Genomic DNA, 21,454 nt, shown 5'->3' with positions numbered 1-21,454 from the left:
GCGGCGGCGGCGCTCGAGTTCACGGTTGACCTCGTTTTCGCGCGCTGCCAAAAAAAAAAACACTTTGGAACCGAAATACGTCGCATCGGTGTAGGTACCTATGTTATATTATCACCAGCGATACTACTTTATAGATAATACCTAGCGCACTAGTAAATTACGGCCATTGAATTGTTAAACACATGTGACAAACCTTTGAACTTGCTCAGGTTCTCCTCGTATCCGCGTTTCGACTTGCGTGGAGTTCCGGTTGTCGCGGTCCCGTCGCCGTTGGCCGTCGGCTCGTCTGGGTCGAACCCGAGACGGTCCTTGTAGTACGACATGTCTCGCCTGGCAGGAGATGGCAGTACTGCGGACGGCTCCTGTTTCTCGATCGCTAACGCCGCTAACGTCTTTATTGCGCGACGATCCTTCAATGAGAGGATGAGGGACGAACGAGAAACAAAAAAACACAAAATTTGAACAGCTATCGGAGTATTATTCTTTGCTAACGCACGCCGCACGCGTTTCGTCAACTGGGTATACGAGCCTGTCCCTAATCGCTGATGTACTGCACACAAACAAACACTCGCCACACTCGACTGACGAACGCCAAAAACGATATCGTATGTAACCTGCCTACGTTAAATAATATAATATCGTCGGGACAACGGGTCGCCGATCACTGGCCACATGCACGCGCTGCACACGCGTATAACGACATAATATATTGTACGTATGACACACGCACACGCACATTTTGTCGCGCGCAGAATAAAGTGCGCGCGCGATCTCGCGGGGCGGCTGGCGGGCGTACGTGTGCGTTCCCCTCCAGGTGCCCCCCTCACAATAATGAAACCGGCACAGGTTTTTGCGAGCGACTCGGGTGGCGATATAAACGATGATCGAACCAGGGCGCGGGCCCCAAATGGAATTCGCGCGCGCGCGCGCGCGCCGGTCGCACACCGCGGGACGACGCACAGCGGTGGGCGGCGATGGTCCGTGGGACGCGGGATTGGCGTCCTGCACTGCTGCCGCCGCCGGTTCGCCTTACATGGAACTGCATTACACCCGACGACTGCCGCCGATGATTTTCCACCGGAACGGGTCATCGGCGATATTATAATATGCACGAGAAAAAAACGGAATCGCATTCCGCGGGGGGGGGGGGACGCGCCCGGAATGACGACGGTATAATATTATTACATAGGCGGACGTGGGCAGAGAGACACTCGGCGAGACTAATATAACGCAACGTACATTATAATATAAATATATAATATTACAAGTAGCGTTTAGTACTATAGGTCCATTTCTTGCACGTGTACCTATTTAATATATACCTACTCGTTTGGCAAAAACCTCGGGGCTTTGCGAACAGATTTTTCTCGCGTGCTGTGCGCCACCCGAAGTAATTAACATGCCACCATATCATCCGACTATCTTTATATAAGTATAAATGTATAATTGATATGGGTACATATTGTGCTGTGTGTGTTATTCGTCCGTGGGTTTTCGAGGAAATTAAAAAATACGAATTCGTACAAATATATTGTATACTGTGTAATGTGTATAGCCTCCGGCGAAGAAGATATTAATATTGCAATTTTAATTGCTCGAGTCGTAAATCCCAATTGAAACTTGTCAAAAACAATTAATAACATTTTAATTAATATTTTCCCATATAGGTAGTCATACCTACCTACTACATTATAGTAGTCGTGCAAACTTATAAAGACAATATTATTATTACTAGTAAGTAATAAAATTAAACTGTAGACTGTAGTCCTCACGACTTTTATTTTATTAGTTATTCTACAGTAACAGCATCATAACAATTTTATTAATAAGTATAAACTTGAAAGATATAACCTATCTATAATTTATATAACGTTAGAGTAACTGAACTGTTTTAATACAAAACGTAATGTATTGTTATAAAATTGAAATAACATAAGTTAAGGAAATGTTATTTTTAAAAACAATGGTTTTCCTAATAACAGGAAAGTATATCGAACAAAACTTTCCCTACAGACTACCGTTCATAATGACGTAAGAATTTTATACGTCATATTAATTTATTTTTAAGTGTATGTATATTAAACAAAGAAACGATTTTATTTTTAAAGGCCAAATTATTAAAGGTCGTGGCCATAATAAACAGGTACTTATACAAAACGCTTCCATATTCCTTATTATTTAACTACACTGTTTATATATCTGTACTACTATTATATTAATGTATCATAATGTATAAAATATAAGGGTCAAAATAGTTAATTATTGTTTGTTTTTTATACATACCTACACTACCTATCTATAATAAGTTTAAATAATTCATTACAATTAAAATTTAATATTTAACTAAATAGTTGATTATTACATTTTCAAATGATTTTGATTTGTATATCTCAATAAAATAAAGTGACTATTAATATTTTATATTATTTGGTTTAAGTTATCGAGCGTTAAAATCTTTTGACTACCTCGAGCTAAAATTGTTGATATTTAAATTTGATGACATTAAAAAAATGTTATTATTTTTGTTCAATAGTATGGGTTTTATTTGACTAGTGAAAGAGTTACCTATGGAAACTACACATGAAACAAATATGTTTAATACTACTCATAAAATTAAAACCCTGTTATGAATAAATTATGGTGTTATAAATTATAATACCCATTTAGATTTACTTACAGTTTAAAAAGATAATTATTTTTAAAATCGTTAAATATAGGTAAATACAGGGTATGTTGAATGCAATTTCTTCGTCCCACCGACCACCGTAAAATACAGAACATATTTGGTAAATCAACCAACATTATAAGAAATCTACACTCATTATGAAGCTGAATTTAAGAACTGATATAACATATATTACCATCCAACAATATAAATATAAAATTAATTTTAGTAAAATGTATAGCATAATTCGTTATAATATTATGTACTGTATAGTTACTTTTTAATGTATATATTGGTGGTATATATTTGTCTATTGGTGGATATTTTGCCAAATGTGTTTTTTGGGGAGGGGTTCGACACGATCATTAACATTAGACAGGTCTTATCAACTATTACTTCCAATATTTTTCACCCGGAATATGTAAAGGAACACAGATGTATATAAATTCAAGAAATTAATAATAAATAATACTAATAAGTTTATATTGATATTTTAAATCTTTAAATATTAAGTGTTGTCAAAACATTTAGGGGGGATTAACCACCCCAAACCCAATTGATACACACCTATGAGTAGGTGTAAAATGTGTCTAACGTAAATAAAAATGCTAAGCAAAACCGGACCTATATTATACCTGTGCATACAAATAATGTTTAGGGACATTACAAGTTCATATAAAAACAGAAAATATTTTATTGCATATTTTATTTCAATGAAATAGCATATTTAATTATTACTTCAAGATATTTTAATTATTTTAACTTCTTAGTTAAGTATAAGGAGTAAAGGAGCATAGTGCAACTTTGTGTTTCCTTATTTAGATTTGATGAACAGTGTAGCGAACAAGATATCTTGTAGATTATAAATGTTTAACAATTTATGTCCAACAGGGTTAATTGTTTATAAAGTAATCTAGTAATTTACTTAAATAATATAATATATGCGAAATTCAATTTGAAATATAAAATCAATTTGAAGATTATAATATAGAAATAAAATTTATTATAATAAAGATATGATAGTAGGTACCATACATAGCTAATTTTAGTTAAAAATTTAAATCATTAGCTTGTTTATTTTTAGAATTTCAACTTTAATTATGTACCTGTTATTTTTATGCACCTATAATTATATTTTGAATTCCTAGGCAACAAGGGTCTTCTCAGTGGGTCCCAGTACTCATTTGTATATGAAATTAAATTAAATTAATTTTAAAAAAATACTTAATATAATATGATCTTCATAATTATTATGATGTATAATTATTACAAGAGTCACATTAATTTTTCTAGTACATGTTCAGCAGGCAATTTAGGGTCATTGTGCGGCTTAAAATATTTTATGATTATGAAATAAGTATTATAAGTACTATGCATAGTATTATATTTCTTGGGATGTCATCTTAATAGAAGTCAACAAGCCATAAAATTAAAAACTAACTTCAAATTCAATTATTTACTCGAGAAGTAGTTATATACATTATACATATTGATATCAACATCATTGAACAATAAATTATCGCTATAGACATATACATACATATTACATACGCATACATACTTCCATAAATTCTTAAACATATAGATAGACTTATAAACATAATATATTATATGGTTTCATAAAAAAAGATAAATGTTTTGAGTAAGAATCAGTATTAATTTGTACACTGTCAAATTCACAACGAAATATACTGTTAATATCCATTATATATTCCGTTTTAATATGGGCTCGAATGATCCGATAATCATAAAGTCATAAGTACCAACTCTATATTATATTCTTATAATGTAAATATTATCATCGAATGAAAAATCAAAACTTATGCACTTGAATAAATGTTACTTTAATATCTGTCGTTTTTATTAACTATTATTACTCAATCATAAAGGATTTAACTTGTGTCATTGTATGTGATAGAAACAAAAGACACCGATAATATACACCAGGTTGATTTATAAATACTTTAAATTTAACTAATCGTATATTTTTATTAGAGCCCAGCTTTTATAATGTTTTAATTATAGATCCAGCTTCATATAAGTTAACCAAAGTACATGATGTCGTCAACTTATACAGTAATCGGATAGTAATCTGTCATTAATTCGCTTATAGTAGACCTAGCTGTCCTCGATCCAATGGCCATTAAATGAATATAATATGAAACATTATCAAGGTTTTAATGTAATTCAAATATTCCTAATTTTTTTTTTATATAGTTCAGACAGACTTCATCAAAATTCGTGCATCGCAAAAAAAATGTCTTTTAAATAACAAGGCCATGTATATAACAAGATTATAATAACCTTATTATATACAATATAATGGATATCCAAATAAACAATATTTAAATAATATTTTAGAAGCTTTGTAATATATATTATAGTAAAGTGTATAGGTAATATATTATATTGATTAATATAAAAAAAGGTTTTATGGCATTTTTTACAACAGACAGGTACGTAGGTATACGAACAAAAGACGTCACTAACAGCAAAGTTTGTGGACTATCATAACGAAAATTATGGTTCATATTAATAATTAATATTAAGTTAAAAAAATTAACTTGGAATATTGTTGAAATAATAATAATTATTTTTGGATAGCCTAGGAAACACGTTTAAATTAACAAAATTGATACTATATTTTACCTAAAAGATTTTGTTTTAAGAAAAAACTATCAATAGTTATGAAACCAAAGTGAATATATTTATATATTAATTATTACTTAATAATAAAGTGAACCACGGTATAATATTAAAACATTTAGATTCTTTGGAAATACTTTAAGGTATACAATAAACTATTAGTTATTACCGACACGTAAACAATAAAGGTCAACAAACTCAACATTTACATTTTAATAATAAAACTGACATCAATGAATTATTTACCTCAAACGAATGTTAATTAGAATCTACGAATTAACAATCATAATGAAATAATCAGAGAAATAATAATGCAATGGTGATTATCACAATATCACGGGTAAACGGAACTATTATAATAAGTATTACATAATATTATGGTATAACGGTGTGACTGTCGTCCATCCCTCTAAGCACAACGTAATGACTAGACAAAAACGCATACGACGTGCATGAAATCCGCTTGGATTTGGACACGGGAAAAATAAATCACAGCTGAGTTAATATAATCGCGTAAAGAAAAATTCAATGGACATTAGATTCATAAATTGTTCGGAATGGCAGCAAACGCAACGCACACCACGTACCACGGAGGAGTTTGACGAATCGCGTGCATAAAAAATATGCTTACGTCGTGTTTTTTAATATTTCCCCACCGCTGTTCATTGTAATATTGTCTAATGTGCAGCGAAGAGTATAACGAAAACCAAATAATATCATTGTTTATGATTTAAACAGATAATTTTTCAATAATCACGTCTAATAATTGCAATTTTCAAACAATCAAACCCACACACACACACACACACACACTGTATATTAGTGTGTTACGGCCGTGGGAAAATAGGATCGGGCAAATAATATTCGGCGGGGGTGGTGACCAGCGACGGCGGCGTATGGACATAAACAAACGCAGCCGGCGCGGCGGTGACTCGACCTGCATACGAATAATCACCCCGTTTTCACGTACACCGATGAGGGGGTGCTCCCTCCGAACGAGCCGAAAACGGATAGTAAACACTGCGTAATAAGTACATGCGACGATGACGATAATAACAATAATAATAATAGTAAACACAATGCGCGCACGACGACGCCGCAACGAAAAAAACAGTCGTTAACGTCGCCGTCGTCGGTAGGTTAATTCGTGCGGTCCCGCGGTTAAGAGCGGCGTCAAACGGTCGCGCGCGACTTGTACCGGCTATTATTATTATTATTGTATGTTATATAAATCTCGAAATTATTATTATTATTCATATCGTCGGAAGATCGGTTTCTTTGCACAGTTAGTATAACTGCCTGCATATATACATACTCGGGGGGGGGGGGGGGGGGGCGAGAGACGTGACTTTGAAAAATATATATGCACTTATTCTGGGCCGCAGCCGCCGCCACGCACAGAGAGAACCGGTGCTCGCACAGATTCCGCTTCGGGCAGTACCGGGTTCACATGTACCACCGCACATGCACACCTACCGCGCGGCGACCATTCACCGCCGGGATACATTGTTTTCGCGTGAGTACAATATTATAAACTTAGCGGTGGTATACTATACATAGGTATTCATGGTAATGATAAATAACGATTTTTATCGCCCGTGAAAAATCGCGGCTGTCGTTTTTCGGAATTCCCGGCGAGACCTGCCGGCCGCGGGTGCGTCAGAGCGCGAGAATTTGTTTTCTATTTATGTATTCGATCACACGCGCGTAAATGCCTACCCTCGGCCGGAAAACCTGTTTCAACACGGGCGTCGGTGACGATGACGGAGCAGATGACGTTATGTTAATATTTGTACTCGTCAATCCGGTCGCCGACAGAAATGTTTTTTTTAATAAAACCGCAAACACGTTAACTAGGACTTGTGTTTGTTTTCGTTTTTACTTGCGTAAATCGAGACGTGACCGTTATCCACGAGCTGATTTTCGCGGAAATGATGTGCGATGAGAACCGAATAGTATGTTTTCGCGATTTCAGTGCGACAGGATACCTATAATATTATGTATAGCACACTGAACTAACGTGTGCAGACTTGCAATTTTGCAACGAGCTTGCTTTGATATTGATGAACAATCGTAATTAACACGATCGCGAGTAGCTTTTGGCGAGCCGTTAATACTAAACGAGGGCGAGTGTGTTTTATTACCAGTACGCCGTTCGCAATCGCTTGAGTCTCGGACGAAAGCGATTACGAACAACTGCGGGGATCCGCGTGAACGTCGAAAGCGCAGAGCAAAATATAAACAAAACGAAAAACTGCACTTACATGGTATTCGTTTCTATTTTTTTTTCTACAACCTCGGCCGACGGACTGTGGAAAAAGTACGACGACGAAGAATTACCACCGCCGCACGCCGGGCCGGAAACGATATCGACAGTTTTAATACCTATGTCGCTAGTAACTGCATAATGACGCGTGTGAAAAAATTGGTTAAAAATTTAATAATAAAAAAATCGAATACGATGTTGTAGGTGTATAATATTGTAAAAATATATTATATTTTAATCTGTTGTACTCGTGTAAAATGTAATAATAATTGTTATTATTATTACACTGTAGGTATATAATATATTGTGGTGATATTGCGGTGATGCTCGCGGAATGGATGTTTAACGGAATATTACAATAGCATCATAGTATACGCAAACAAAACAAATAGGTACGACAAACGCCGAAACGACGACGCGGCACACGACTGCGGTCTACGGGTCCGCTACGGGTTACCTATAGTTACACCACGATTTAGACGGACGGACAAACGCACACGCACACAGAAATACACGCGCGCGCCACCACCACGTTCGATACCGTAGACCGTGGGCAATACGCACGCACACGTACACACGAACGCGCAAGTGTCGAACAGATGGAAGGAATGCGTCGTGGAGTGTGTTTGCGAGGGGGGTCATAAAGAAATGGCGATGGTGGGGGTCATGACGAAAAGTAACCGACGAGACGGATAATAACGTTATAATGCGTGCGTGTATTATAACAATATATTATTTTATTATTATTATTATTATTTAATTTTTCAATTTAGTTTTTGCCCTACGCAACATACATGCGCTGCCATCTGTCGATAGACCCCTGCGACTGATCAGTCGTCTGGCTATATAGGTGTTAAACGGGCATGGGTTTGCGACGCCGTGCCGCACCGCCGATTACCTGTTGCTGCTCTCGGAAAACGCGCAAACTTCGGCGTTCCGTTTAGGCAACCGGACAAACGGAATTATTTCCAAACGACACCGACCTAGCGACGGTTTTCGAGATGATGATGTCACTCGATAGTCGATAGTCGAAACTCGATAGTCTTCGAATAATTAGTGTAATCATTCCATATTTTCTAAAATGTCAACGTAAAATATTGACCAATTGGAAGCAGATTCGCGGACATGCCACTAACGAGGAAGCGAGAACTCGAACCATCTATCGACTGTGGAGAGCTTAAATATATATTTTAGAATTCGTCAACCGTGGTACACGTAAGCATAATATTATAATATATTTTTGTGTCAAACGCGTCAACACTCACTTTTACCGTTGTCTATCGGTGGACCTCGGATTTTGCAGCCAAAAGTTCTCACGCATCAATGCATCATCACAATAACGACAGTATAGCTTTCTCTGACGCAGATGCGAAAAATGTTTCATCGAAAATCAGACAGCCGCGATGGACGTGGAGAAAACGACAAATTTCCCAAGACAGCAGACCAGCGGGTAACGGAAAATTTCACGATAGCTGTATACAAACCATATATGGGCGGTAATAGCGGCAATCATTTCGGCCAAGATAAGACAGTGATCGACTGCATCCGGTTAACAACTTCACATGATTTCGCCGCCAGAATAACAGACGCGTCAAGAAAATTTTGGCCGAAACCAGTATAGTTAATTCACCAAAAAATGGTCCAAGCGTACATTCCGAGCTATAAAGATGAACTCTGGCCGCATAATTTAAATATTATTACTATTATTCCATTCCATAACTTCCTATTAAATTTTTATTGTTAGCATTAATATATTAATTAATGGTCTTTGAAAACAACCGAATTCTATGTCATGTTCAATTGGCATAGTATAGTAATATAGCATAATATTGATTACCTATTTAATATATTATTATCTTATATTTCCAGACCTTATCATAAATGACACTAAATCTTCAGTATATTATTAGCGTAATTTTTCAGAGATCTAAATTTTATATACATGAACATGATACATGCCAATAATTATTTTAATACACACATTTTTGATTATGTCGTTTACTTTGAATAAATATTTTCACAAATTAGCAAGAATTTTGATCTTATACAGAATCTTATACCAGTCATTATTAGGTATATAAATATTATATATACACATAACCCCGTTTTGCGTCACGGCGTGAGTGCATACTGCAGTACATAATGGTACCTAGTAAATAGTAATTTAATATACGTGAGTGCGTAAAAGTATAGCTGTTTACCACTATTATCAAGGAGCATTAATATTTTTAATTTAAAATTGCACTCACGTTACTGTGAAATACATATTGTTTCTAACAGTAAGTAGTTACCCTATTGTTATTAATTATTATAGACCTATGTAATGATAATTTAATTCAAACACAATCTGTTTCATCACAGTTGGCCCTATAAAATACATACGCATAATGCATATTATTATATATAATTATCTTGCAATACGCCAGTTTGCTCTGATTTTTTAGCTATAGCGTATCGTTGACATTAATAAGTTGTACAAATATTATGTACTTATATCTAAACGCGATTACTACAATTACGTTTCTTACACACGGTTACGAAAAACACTTCAAAAACTCTACAATAGTTCAGTAAATTGTCTTTATCAACGAAAACTTGCGTGATATCTTGTTCGTAAAAAACACGACAAGTGTTGAAATAAGTTCAAGAATATTTTTCAATTGTCATGTTCGACAACAATAAGTACCTTACCAAAAAACTTTCTGTCGTTTGACAATTGCAAATCTTTCAATCAAAGTTGAATTAAGCTCATTTAATAGTTATCCCCGAATTAGTATGATAATAAATTATACAACGATATATTCACATTTCAAGAAAAATAAAATGTTCCTGTACAACTTGCAGTTATTTGAAAAATGAATAATGAAATATTGAAAAACTTAATACACATAATAAGAGTTTTTTTCTTGAATTAAATATTATTATAATAGTTGGTACCTACTGTATTTAGTCAATTTTTTAGTGGACACCACGTAAAATGTAATTATCACTTATTTGTTAGCTTAAAGTACACGTGTACTATATTATTATATAATTCATACTGAAAAACATCATAAAATATATTCAATATGATAATAAATAATATATATAATATATATATATATATATTTTAAAATTAACATATATTTACGTACACATAAAAATTTCTATTATTACGATGTTCATCAATCAAATGATTATGATATTATTTAATATAAGATAGTTAATTCTCAAAAACAATTAAATAATCAATATTAAAGTAGGTACAAGGAAATACAATTGAAATGTTTCTGATAAAAAACCGTAGGCATCTATAAAAGTGCCTATATCTATCGTTTACTATACAAAAATACTAGAAACCAAAAAAGGTGTCAGCCAAATAATTGTTTGTGACGCCAAACTATTATTAAAAGAACAATAGACAAAATTATCGAAAAATCAAAACAATAGTTTATTTACGTAGGTAATAAGCTGTAATCTTTTTCTTATTTAATATCATACAGAACTCTGATAAAGAAAAAATATGAAAAAAAGGCACGCTTCGTTGATAGTTTAAATTTTAGATACTTTCCAAAATTAAACTTTACTAAATAAAAAAAAGAGGGGAAGCAGGTAACCGCTGAGCTGTATACACGTACAGTTGTAGGATTCGAGTGTACCTCGCCATTGAGTATTCACTGAAATGGATGCATGTTAAATTTGGATTTAAGGATAAATCATTGTACAGTGTATGCGATAAAAAACGATCCTGAGCCAAGACTGTATACTTTTTGACGTACAAGTTTACAAAACAATTATTTTAGCAATAATATTAAAATGTTAACAAATGTTTTTCTCGTGTTTTTATTATTTTTCACAATTATTTTAAAAAGTAATAAAAACTTTCAATTTTGAATTAATAACTAACTAGAAGTAAATCCAATTTTCTACCAGAAACCTCCATCAAAGTTCATTATCAGAGCATTTTTACTACTAAAAAAAGTGTACGCAAATTGTGAAATCAATACATTTATCGTTATCGCTCCACTCACAGTCTAAAATTAAAAACTCTTAATTATATCAATTTTCTAACACTTTACATTGCTATTTTATCTAAGCGTATAAATACCTACAATATTTTAATATTTGTTATAAAATTGTAAATTATTAATTATTTATGAACTCTCTTTTTTTTTAAAAGTTTATTTCATTAACATTGAATTGTAATATTATTTTAAATACCACAAGGCACAGGATCTTATAACTAAGCCTGTAATAATTTGAAGCATAACTTATTTTTCTTTATTTTTCAACACATAATACTTAGGTATTTTTAGTATAGTTTTAAATCATATTATCCTAAATCTAAAGGCTAGTTCGTGAACGAAACGAAAATAAGATGGCATCTAAATATATTAGGTTATGCCTTAAGCCGTATAGTAGTTGGTTACGGTAATAGTTCGCAACACGTTAAAATTATTCTATATATAGTTGGTATCTAATTGAAAATCCAAACGAGTTATTGATTTCATATTGAACGGCTTAAGTGAGTTGTTATATAAAATTTGAGGAACGGCAGCAACTATTTCTTAAGGGGTTTAATTTTGTAACAAATTAACATACTTGGATAAAAACGTATGTTCTACTTACTACCACAATTAACCGAAGAATTTAGTTTTACTAATTTTTGACCTTGGAGGATATATTAATCTGGGGAATTTCTGGTAACCTCCTACATAAACATAGTGTTAACTCCTACAAAAGATAGTAAATGGATATCGCTAGTATACCTAGGTATACCTCCTAGCACACTTATATATATTATAAAATTTAATCATTTCCTCCAGTTTAAATCGTTTAATTATCATATATTATTAAATATTAAATACCAAATGACTTGGGTAAAAAAACAAACCTTTGTATTTTTCATTTTCGATATTAAAAAAGGTGGGTAAGTGGATGTCGCTCTGCTGTACAGTAGGTTACAAGTGAGTCACTGTATAATGGATAGTATTAAATTTGAATTCAATGATATAATATCACTGTATAAGAAAAACGATTCTGAGCGGAGACGGTTTGTCAGTCTAGATATAAGACATAATATTATACATTTATATCTATGGTATAAAAAAAAATTTACCTATAATAGATACCTATCATAAATTCCAAATTAATCATATCACATTATCTATTAGATACTTATTACGCGTTATACATAAAAAAAACCGTGATACTATCATAGATATATAATAGTATACTTTATAAGTTTCAAGTAACTACCCACGAATAGTATTATACAATCACAACAAAATAATTAAAATAGTTATTCTTGGTTTTTTAATATGGAATTTCGTCCAAATTTTAACTTAATATGAGAATAAAAATAAACTGTGCTTATGTATTTTTTAGATTTTTTGGTTCATGTATCTACAGTCATTCGTTTTAAAGTTACACCAAAAACCAAAATCAATTTTCTCGAAAAATTTTTTGCGTAAAAATTCCCGTTTTTCCTTAATTTTTCTTTTGTTTTTCACTGCGCTTTTGAAAACTATTGGAAAAATTTTACTTTTGACCCCCCAAAGTACCAACTAGATTCACTTTCCTATCAGAAAAGGTACTGTTGAAGAAAATCAAAGCACTTTTACTGTCCTAAAAGGTGATGACAGACACAAAAAAAAATTAAAAATTAAAAAAATAAATATAAAATAAAAAAAAACACACACATCATTGTAAAATCAATACATTCATCGTTCCACTCAGAATCTAAAATAAAATATCAGTCTTGTAGTACATTAATTATCAAAAATTATACAAAAACAATTTAGCTATATAAAAAATGATTTGGACAGTAAAATAGTAAATATTCCTACTGTTATTATTCCGAGAAATTTCCATTTTTCCGATCACCGAGCGGGGAAAAATATATTTTCTCTGTCCACTGGACTAAAACAATAATTTTCTAACGCTTAAACTATCATTAAAAATTAAACTTTCGGTGCAGGCATGGAAAAAAATAATAAATATTCATCTTTTTTATTATTAGGGTACAGTATGTTTACTAGAATTACCATATATGTAACTATTTAGCATAAAAAAATAAGATTAATTACATTTTTGGCACGGATGTAGTAGGTACAAATTTGAGATTAAAGAAGTAATTAGGAGGTAACTATAGATGCAATTGAATTAAATAATGATGATACCTATTATAATTTAATAACTTGTTATTTTTAACGCAGTTATAATATATAATATCTGTACTTTGCACATGTTTTATCCCATACATGTATGGTCATTAAATAAATAAATATTGTACACAGTTCATCCTAATATTCAAAGGATAGGAAAAAATGTACATATTCTAAAAAAGGTGGGCAAGTGGATGTCACTCTGCTGTACAGTAGTTTACAAATGTGTCACTGTATAATGGATAGTATTAATTTTGAATTCAATGATATAATATCATTGTATAAGAAAAACGATTCTGAGCGGAGACGGTATGTCAGTTTAGGTATAAGACATATTATATACTTATCTATGGTATTAAAAAAAAATTGACCTATAATAGGAAGGTACCTATAATAAATGCCAAATTAATCATATCACAGTACCCATTAGGTACTTATAACGCGTTATACATCAACAACAAACCTTAATACTATCATAAATATATATAATAGTACACTTTAAAAGTTTCAAGTACCCACGAATAATATTATACAATCACAACAAAATAACTAAAATAGTTATTCTAGGTTTTTTAATATGGAATTTCGTCCAAATTTTAACTTAATATGAGAATAAAAATAAACTGTGCTTATGTATTTTTTAGATTTTTTGGTAACAGAATTAGCTACTTACGTGGAATCTTGTTTAAAAATGTTCAGTCCTTAGATATAAAAGTTGAACATTTTATAAATTTTTAACTACAAAATAATTATTCAATTTCAAATTTGATAAATTTTGTAAAAATTTGAACTTCAAATGCTTATAAAAAAAATTGTGACTATGTATTTTTAATATTTTTCAACTGCTATTGTAACAATAAATCAGAGCCTTGCATTAAATTTTCACGCTTTTTTACCAAGCAAACAAAATTTTATTGATATTTATAGAAAAAAAAAACTAAAAAATTGAAAACTGAGAATGTCCGTAAACAGCTCAAAAGAGTCAAAATATTTTGAAAATTTTATGGTGTATAAAAAATAAAAATATTAACATTCAGTGAAATTTTCAAATATCTACAGTCATTCGTTTTTTAATTACAATAAATTAAGAAAATCGTCACATGAAAAATCGAGCGAATATCAAATGTTGTAAAAATATGAATTTCAAATGCTCATAAAAGTTTAATTTGACTTTCTTGTAGACTATTTTTTACAAAGGTAGACAATATTATGAGAAATCTTGTATTATATTTTCAAATCTTAGATTTAAAAAGAAAATTTTTTACGAATTCTTAACCCAAAACAATTTGCTAATTTTCGGGATTTTTACATATTTTGTCAATTTTTGAACTTTAAATGCTAATAAAAAAAAACTGTGATTAAGGATTTTTAATATTTTTCAATTGTAAAAATTTAGTAGGAGCCTTGTATTAAATTTTCAAGTATTTTTACTTGACAAATAAAGTTTTATTGACATTCATAGAAAAAAAAACTAATAATATTGGAAACTGAAAATGTCCCTAAATAGTTCAAAACAAATCAAAATATTTTGAAAATTTTATCATGTATAGAAAATAGAAATATAAACAACCAGTGAAAATGTTATGTATCTACGGTCGTTTATTTTAAAGTTACACCAAAAACCAAAACCAATTTTCTCGAAAACAGATTGTGTATAAGAATTTCCGTTTTTCCTAAATTTTTCTTTTGTTTTTCACGGCGCTTTTGAAAACTATTTCAAATTTCAAATTTTGACCTCCTGAATGCACCAACTAGATTCACTTTCCCATCAAACAAGATACTGTTGAAGAAAATCGAAGCAGTTTTACTGCCCCAAACCGTGATGACAGACACAAAAAAAAAACACACATTGTAAAATCAATACATTCATCATTCCACTCAGAATCTAAAAAGTAAATACCTAATGTTCGAAAGTCAAAATAGCCGATATTCCGTAGAACCCACATACCTATAGGTACTTCGATATTATTTCTCTCGTTATTCCTAGAATGATTCAGATAACAATTTAAAAAGCTATAATAACTACCTGTGAATAAAATGTTTTTGATAATTGTTTATAAGTTATAATATTATTAGAAGTGAGGATGTAGGTCAGTATAAATATAATATAGTAAAAAATGTTTTATCTGCTATCATATATGACAGGTGAAAATACCTGTCAAATATATATACGAGTATATATATATATATGATATAGATAATAACTTATGACATATAAGTCAAAATATATTTTTTATCTAACAAACACTCCATGTGTAGATATTCAAAACTCGTTGAACTAAACAAATATGAAATAAATACAAATAAGATAGGTATAGCTGATATATTTATCTGAAAATTTACAGCAAAACAATTTTAAAAGTGGAAAAAATACCATTTAAATTATATATATTTAATAAAACTAAAAAAAACCCATTGGTTTTCAAGATTATCCAATTCAAAATCCTTTGAAACAAGGCATTTTGTATTTCGTGCATGCATATTTAAATTTATCAGAGCCGATCTCGGAGAAGTTTTGCTTATAAGATTAGTAAGCACCAAGTAGTGTATCGTGTATGTACCTATATAAGTGTAACTATGGAATTTTAATCGATTAGAGTTCATTAATCAAAAACTATTCATTTAACCTACATAATGGGTTATCATCACTACTAATAATCGGGAACAAATTGATTAACTATTGATTAATTAAATACATTTTGTTATACAAATATTGTACCTAAATCATCATAAATGCGTATAATTTATTATTTATTCTTTAAATAATTCCTCGAATAAATCAGACTTAATAAATCACTGTAAAGTTAGTTTTTTAAATTTGAAAATGTAACGGCCACCTAGCAGCTCAGACTTAACATAGAGAGTTATCTGGTAACTACTAAACTACCACATTAATAATTAACTTAATTTATATTAGGAGGTGCCTACCTAAAAATGTGCAAAAAATGTAATAATATAATATTTATTTGATGCTTGTAATATCAATACAGTGATAATATATATCGAGATTTAAATGCGATAGAGTTGCGTAAAGACGATCTGCTAAACACGCAAATTTTCCCAAAATAAATAAATTATCGTTTTAATTTATACCATCCATCATAATATCCATAAGAAAATATTTAGACAATAGAAAGCGTCAGACCAAGGAACACAAATGATACAAGTGTACACAGATGAGCGGCCAATTCATGAACTCGAGACGAAAATAGATGTATACCTCTCACTGAAAGTTTAATGTCATACAGTTCGGGAAGCTGAAAACGCGACGTAACAGCAATCAGCAGCATCCACCCTATCTGGCTACGAGCCCAATGAACAATCTTCAATACTCGATATTTGTGTATGGTTTCGTCTTTTAACGCACACTGCAGTTATTGTAAAAGTGTTGAAATTATTATTCGGGTGTATACTGCGTGTGTCTGTATATACTACAATATCATATGGTAAGTAGCTATATAATAAAAATGTATACGTTACTATAGCGTAGGCATGGTAAAAGCTTTAAAAAAAAATAAACAATTATTATTACCGCAAGTACCTATATACCTACCCATCTAATCAATATTGCAATCAGAACTGTTTAATGTATATAAATACCTAAATACCTAACACAGTATCAACTGTGCATTTATCATTAAGTTACGAGGCGATCCGGTGCGATATAATACGTCGGTGTCACATCGGAATCATCAATTAACGAGCGTCATCTACCGATTTAGTATCTTTTAACGAACTTTCAAATTGCACCGACGATTGAATGGACAATAAAATCTGGCAAACACCCATTCGTTGCTACCTACTTATGAAATATTATCATCGGTTTATAATATATCTTTGGATTGACCGAAACGTCTCGTCACAATATTACAACTCTATATATTATATCATTATATATACACTAGCTAAGTGCCGATAAAACTATAGAAGCGTAGGGTATACCACCCACTACTTTATTTATAAAGCAGTATAGGTATATACTATATAGGTAGTGTATACTGTATACACATAACACATATATATTTACACAGCAAGAGACGTAAAAGATCGCAAGGACGGCTCGGCGGGGGGTTTATGATTTTCGTGTCAGCTGTCAGGTAACGCATATACATTACAGGTGTAGTTGATGCGATTTTAAAAAGCAGTATTAAACTCAAATCAAACGGTTTGAATAAAAAGACCCTATATTGTGCACAGAAGGTCATACACAAAACCGTAAACAGAACACAACGATAACGTGCATCGTGTACCTCTTACCCGTTATTATTAATAGGGTAATAGGTATAATAATATGTCATATTACAACAGCATATACCAAATATAAACTAGCGGTACATATATTTATAAATTGTATTATTGTATATATTTATGTATTGGTAGATACAGGTTGACTTTTTAAGCATGCCCGACCAATTTTTATGTTTAAATTATGCATATATTAGAATTATGATTTTTGGAATTCTTCAGTGTAATAATTAAAGACAATATTTTTGAATAAGTACTTAGATTTTTCACGACATTTGATAGGAGTATCCATTCTGCGGCGATACCAACTTTGGTTTTTCTAATGAGAATTTATGTTTTAATAAAAATTGTGAATGATGATTTTTCTTAAAATGTTGACGTATTATTATAATCGAAATTTGATCAAAAAGTTTTCGTATTATTCTACTTTAATTAATACTAAGGATTAAATGCTGATTGATTCAATGCTTTGTAAATGGATACGAGGTCGGTCATCTTAATTAAGTATGAAATATAAAATATTTATTAAGGTGCCCCCGGTGATAGTTTTTCAGATTATCCTTAATTCTATAAAAATTTTATATTTTGAGTAGTTTCCACCTTAATTATAATAATTTTCCACTTATCTACTGCCCGATGCCTATTTAGGAGGGGTCTATAGGGTGTATAATATCGAAAAAAATTAATTCACGGGAATAATATTCTCAGGCCTTGTAGAATTAGTTGACAACTAATGCCCGTGTAAGGGCCTCTTAATAATTACTAATTATTTAAGTGAAGGTGTATACTCAGACAATTATATAATATTACAAAATACTCGTTTATTAAATAATAATACTGCACCCAATAATTTTCCAAACAAAAGTAAATAATATCCTTTTAGTTTTAATAGACTATTATCATTAGTACCTACATCATATTTAAAGTAGAATAACTCAGAAACTTTTCGTTCAAATTTCGATTACAATATATTTACCTAGGTTTGTTAAAATATTCAGAAAAGTTATCTGGATCAAAATGTATATTATAACATGACGTCAGTCTCATTTAAAAAACTAAAGTTTTTATCGCCACAGGATAGGTACCTACTGCCTATCTACTCATTGAATGTTGTGAAAAATATAAGTATTTTAAAATACCGTTATTAACTACGCTTAAAAATTCCAAAAATCAGAATTTTAAATATATAAACATGGTGTAAGCATGTTTAAAAAATCAATCGGTATACCACTATGCTGGTATAATTGATAGTGATGCGCGGTAAAGGCGGGTTCACAACTACCCGTGTCGTGTCGGGTGAATTGTGAATTCCAAATCAGGACGATACCAACTTGGGATCTAATCAAAATATAATAGATACCATAGGTATTAGATAGATAAAATAACAGTAAACAAATGTACCAAGGCGTAAACATTGTGACCAGCACGATCAAAAGTTGAATTAATTCAACTTCGCGATAATCGCGGTATCGTGTTGGTCGACACGTACATATTTTATTATCACATTTTGGTGAACGATTTTGCACGACACGACACGACACGGGCAGTTGTGAACCCGCCTTAACACTTCTGAATAGCCAACCCGATCTGCGATAATCTCGCGCGACGAACATGATTTGCAAACATGATTTCGGAATTTCGGCCCGTTAATAAGCATTAAATATTATTATATCATGCGGTACACATAATGTACACACGAGTCGACATAACGGGCTGCGGCAATGACGGAAACGTGGTGTTGTTTTATAGTATTATATGAATAGGATACTGATCCATTGTGCATCGGATTTTCCGATCGAAAAAGCAATGGCGACACAATGATGGTAAGTAAAACGATGCACAAATTGAACGTGGACCATTATACAATGCTGTTGCCGGTAATCTCGTAACGGGACGCTAACGGAGCCGTCCCGAAAACCAGATCCGCGCGACCCCTCGGGGCGTACGAGATCCGAGGTGGGCGCCATGAACGACGGTTAAACGGTGGCGGATGATTTGAAATCTCGCACACACGTTGTGGAACGTGTCTGGCGGCGACGGACGAACGGCCGCTGTCGGACAAGGTCGAGACGGAGCGGCGTCTACGGCGGTAGCGTTTAAAAATAATAATAATAATAAGCACGCCCACGCACAGATCGCACGTAACCTCTCGATCATTATGCCGCCGCGGAAATATGCAAATTAACGCGAGCGCGCGCGTGTACATCATTTATCACGACCGACGGTGTTGTATGTGATAGGTTTTTACGCCGTCATCGTCATCGATCAATGATAAATAATCATAAATAAATAATAATAATAATAATTGTAGTTCACTGGGCCAGCCGCGGACCCCTTCACGAATATCGTTTCCGATGTTATTATTATTGTTTTTATTATGCGGCACACGTGTACCGCCGCTACGCCACGACGGACAGACGATGATAAGACGTTATCGGCATTATAATATTGTACATAATATTATTATATTTTATAAATTGTATACAACATAAGAAAACGGTCCGCCGGCGAACCGGTCGAATGAGTTTGAAAAAAAAATAGTATAATAATAACAATAAGCGATTTTTTTCCATTCCACCCGACCGGCCTGTCAACGTACAAAAATGTCGGAGCATGAAAAAAATTGCAAACGAGTCATTGAACGTTTAATTTTTATTTTCTCTGGTTCGAGAGTCGACGACTTTTCCACCACAGTACCTATTATACCTCTACTATAATTATAATATTGTGATGTGATCACCACAAAAAGGTTGTAATTGCATGGTGCAGTACTCACTACTACCACCACTGGTAGGGTTAATCCGTAACAAGGTCAAAAATATTTAGGCCAAGTCATAAGTCCAAAATATCAATAATAATAACAACTAAATGCAAAGTAGATTAATTAACTGTTAAATTTTAACAGCTTACTGTTACCCTTTTTTATTTTATTAACACTAACACGGTAACTAATTAAATATAACTCTATATATATTATATTATATCCAATTCAGAAAACTTTTTTCTGATCACTGACCACATTTTCATAACCATAGGTATACTACAATAATATAATATTTGAAACATTTATACCATGTTGTATAGGTACCATCACAATGTCACATAATGCATACTTGAGTGTTAAATCACATAATTATTCTAGGTACTAATGATAACAAAAATGAATAAGCACATATAATTATCCTAGATGTTAAGCTTAATTTGGTTGAAATAAATACCAAAATAAAAACTATTTAGCGAGTAAAAGCAATTTCCACCACATATGGAGTCAACAGAACTTAATAATAAAGTTATGTGCTTTATAAATATCAGGGTTGAATGGGGTGAACACTGCCCAAGGGTACAACTCAATTAACCTACATTATAAATTATCATCATGGATAGGATTTCATTTTATCCAACCTATTAATTATTATTAATGTATACCTACTTCCTAGCCTTATTATAACCAAAGTATTTACAGCCAACTGTAAACAAAATTAATCA

General features: G+C 32.1%; 1 protein-coding gene and 1 long non-coding RNA gene across 23 annotated transcripts in view; one reads left to right on the top strand and one right to left on the bottom strand.

Moving 5' to 3' along the window:
* The window catches only part of LOC100164103 (dystonin), a 78,109-nt gene that overhangs the window by 55,747 nt on the left and 908 nt on the right, over positions 1-21,454 (bottom strand). For 16 of the 22 annotated variants that reach the window (XM_016805239.2, XM_016805251.2, XM_016805244.2 and 13 more), the window contains exons 1-2: positions 7,576-7,980; positions 194-410 (exon numbers count right to left, since the gene is read on the bottom strand). The exons of the other annotated variants lie outside the window; for them this stretch is intronic. In XM_016805239.2, the coding sequence (XP_016660728.1) occupies positions 194-323 (130 nt within the window). In that variant the 5' untranslated portion in view covers positions 324-410; positions 7,576-7,980. Of the gene's footprint in view, positions 1-193; positions 411-7,575; positions 7,981-21,454 lie in introns of those variants that run through there. 22 annotated transcript variants of the gene reach the window in all.
* On the top strand, positions 8,190-9,608 carry LOC103309704. Its single transcript, XR_510812.3, has 2 exons — positions 8,190-8,792; positions 8,944-9,608. It is a non-coding gene; the product is annotated as an uncharacterized LOC103309704 (long non-coding RNA).

This window comes from Acyrthosiphon pisum, chromosome A2 (genome assembly GCF_005508785.2).
Source record: "Acyrthosiphon pisum isolate AL4f chromosome A2, pea_aphid_22Mar2018_4r6ur, whole genome shotgun sequence".
NCBI lineage: Eukaryota > Metazoa > Arthropoda > Insecta > Hemiptera > Aphididae > Acyrthosiphon > Acyrthosiphon pisum.
This window is presented reverse-complemented; position numbering and strand designations above follow the sequence as displayed.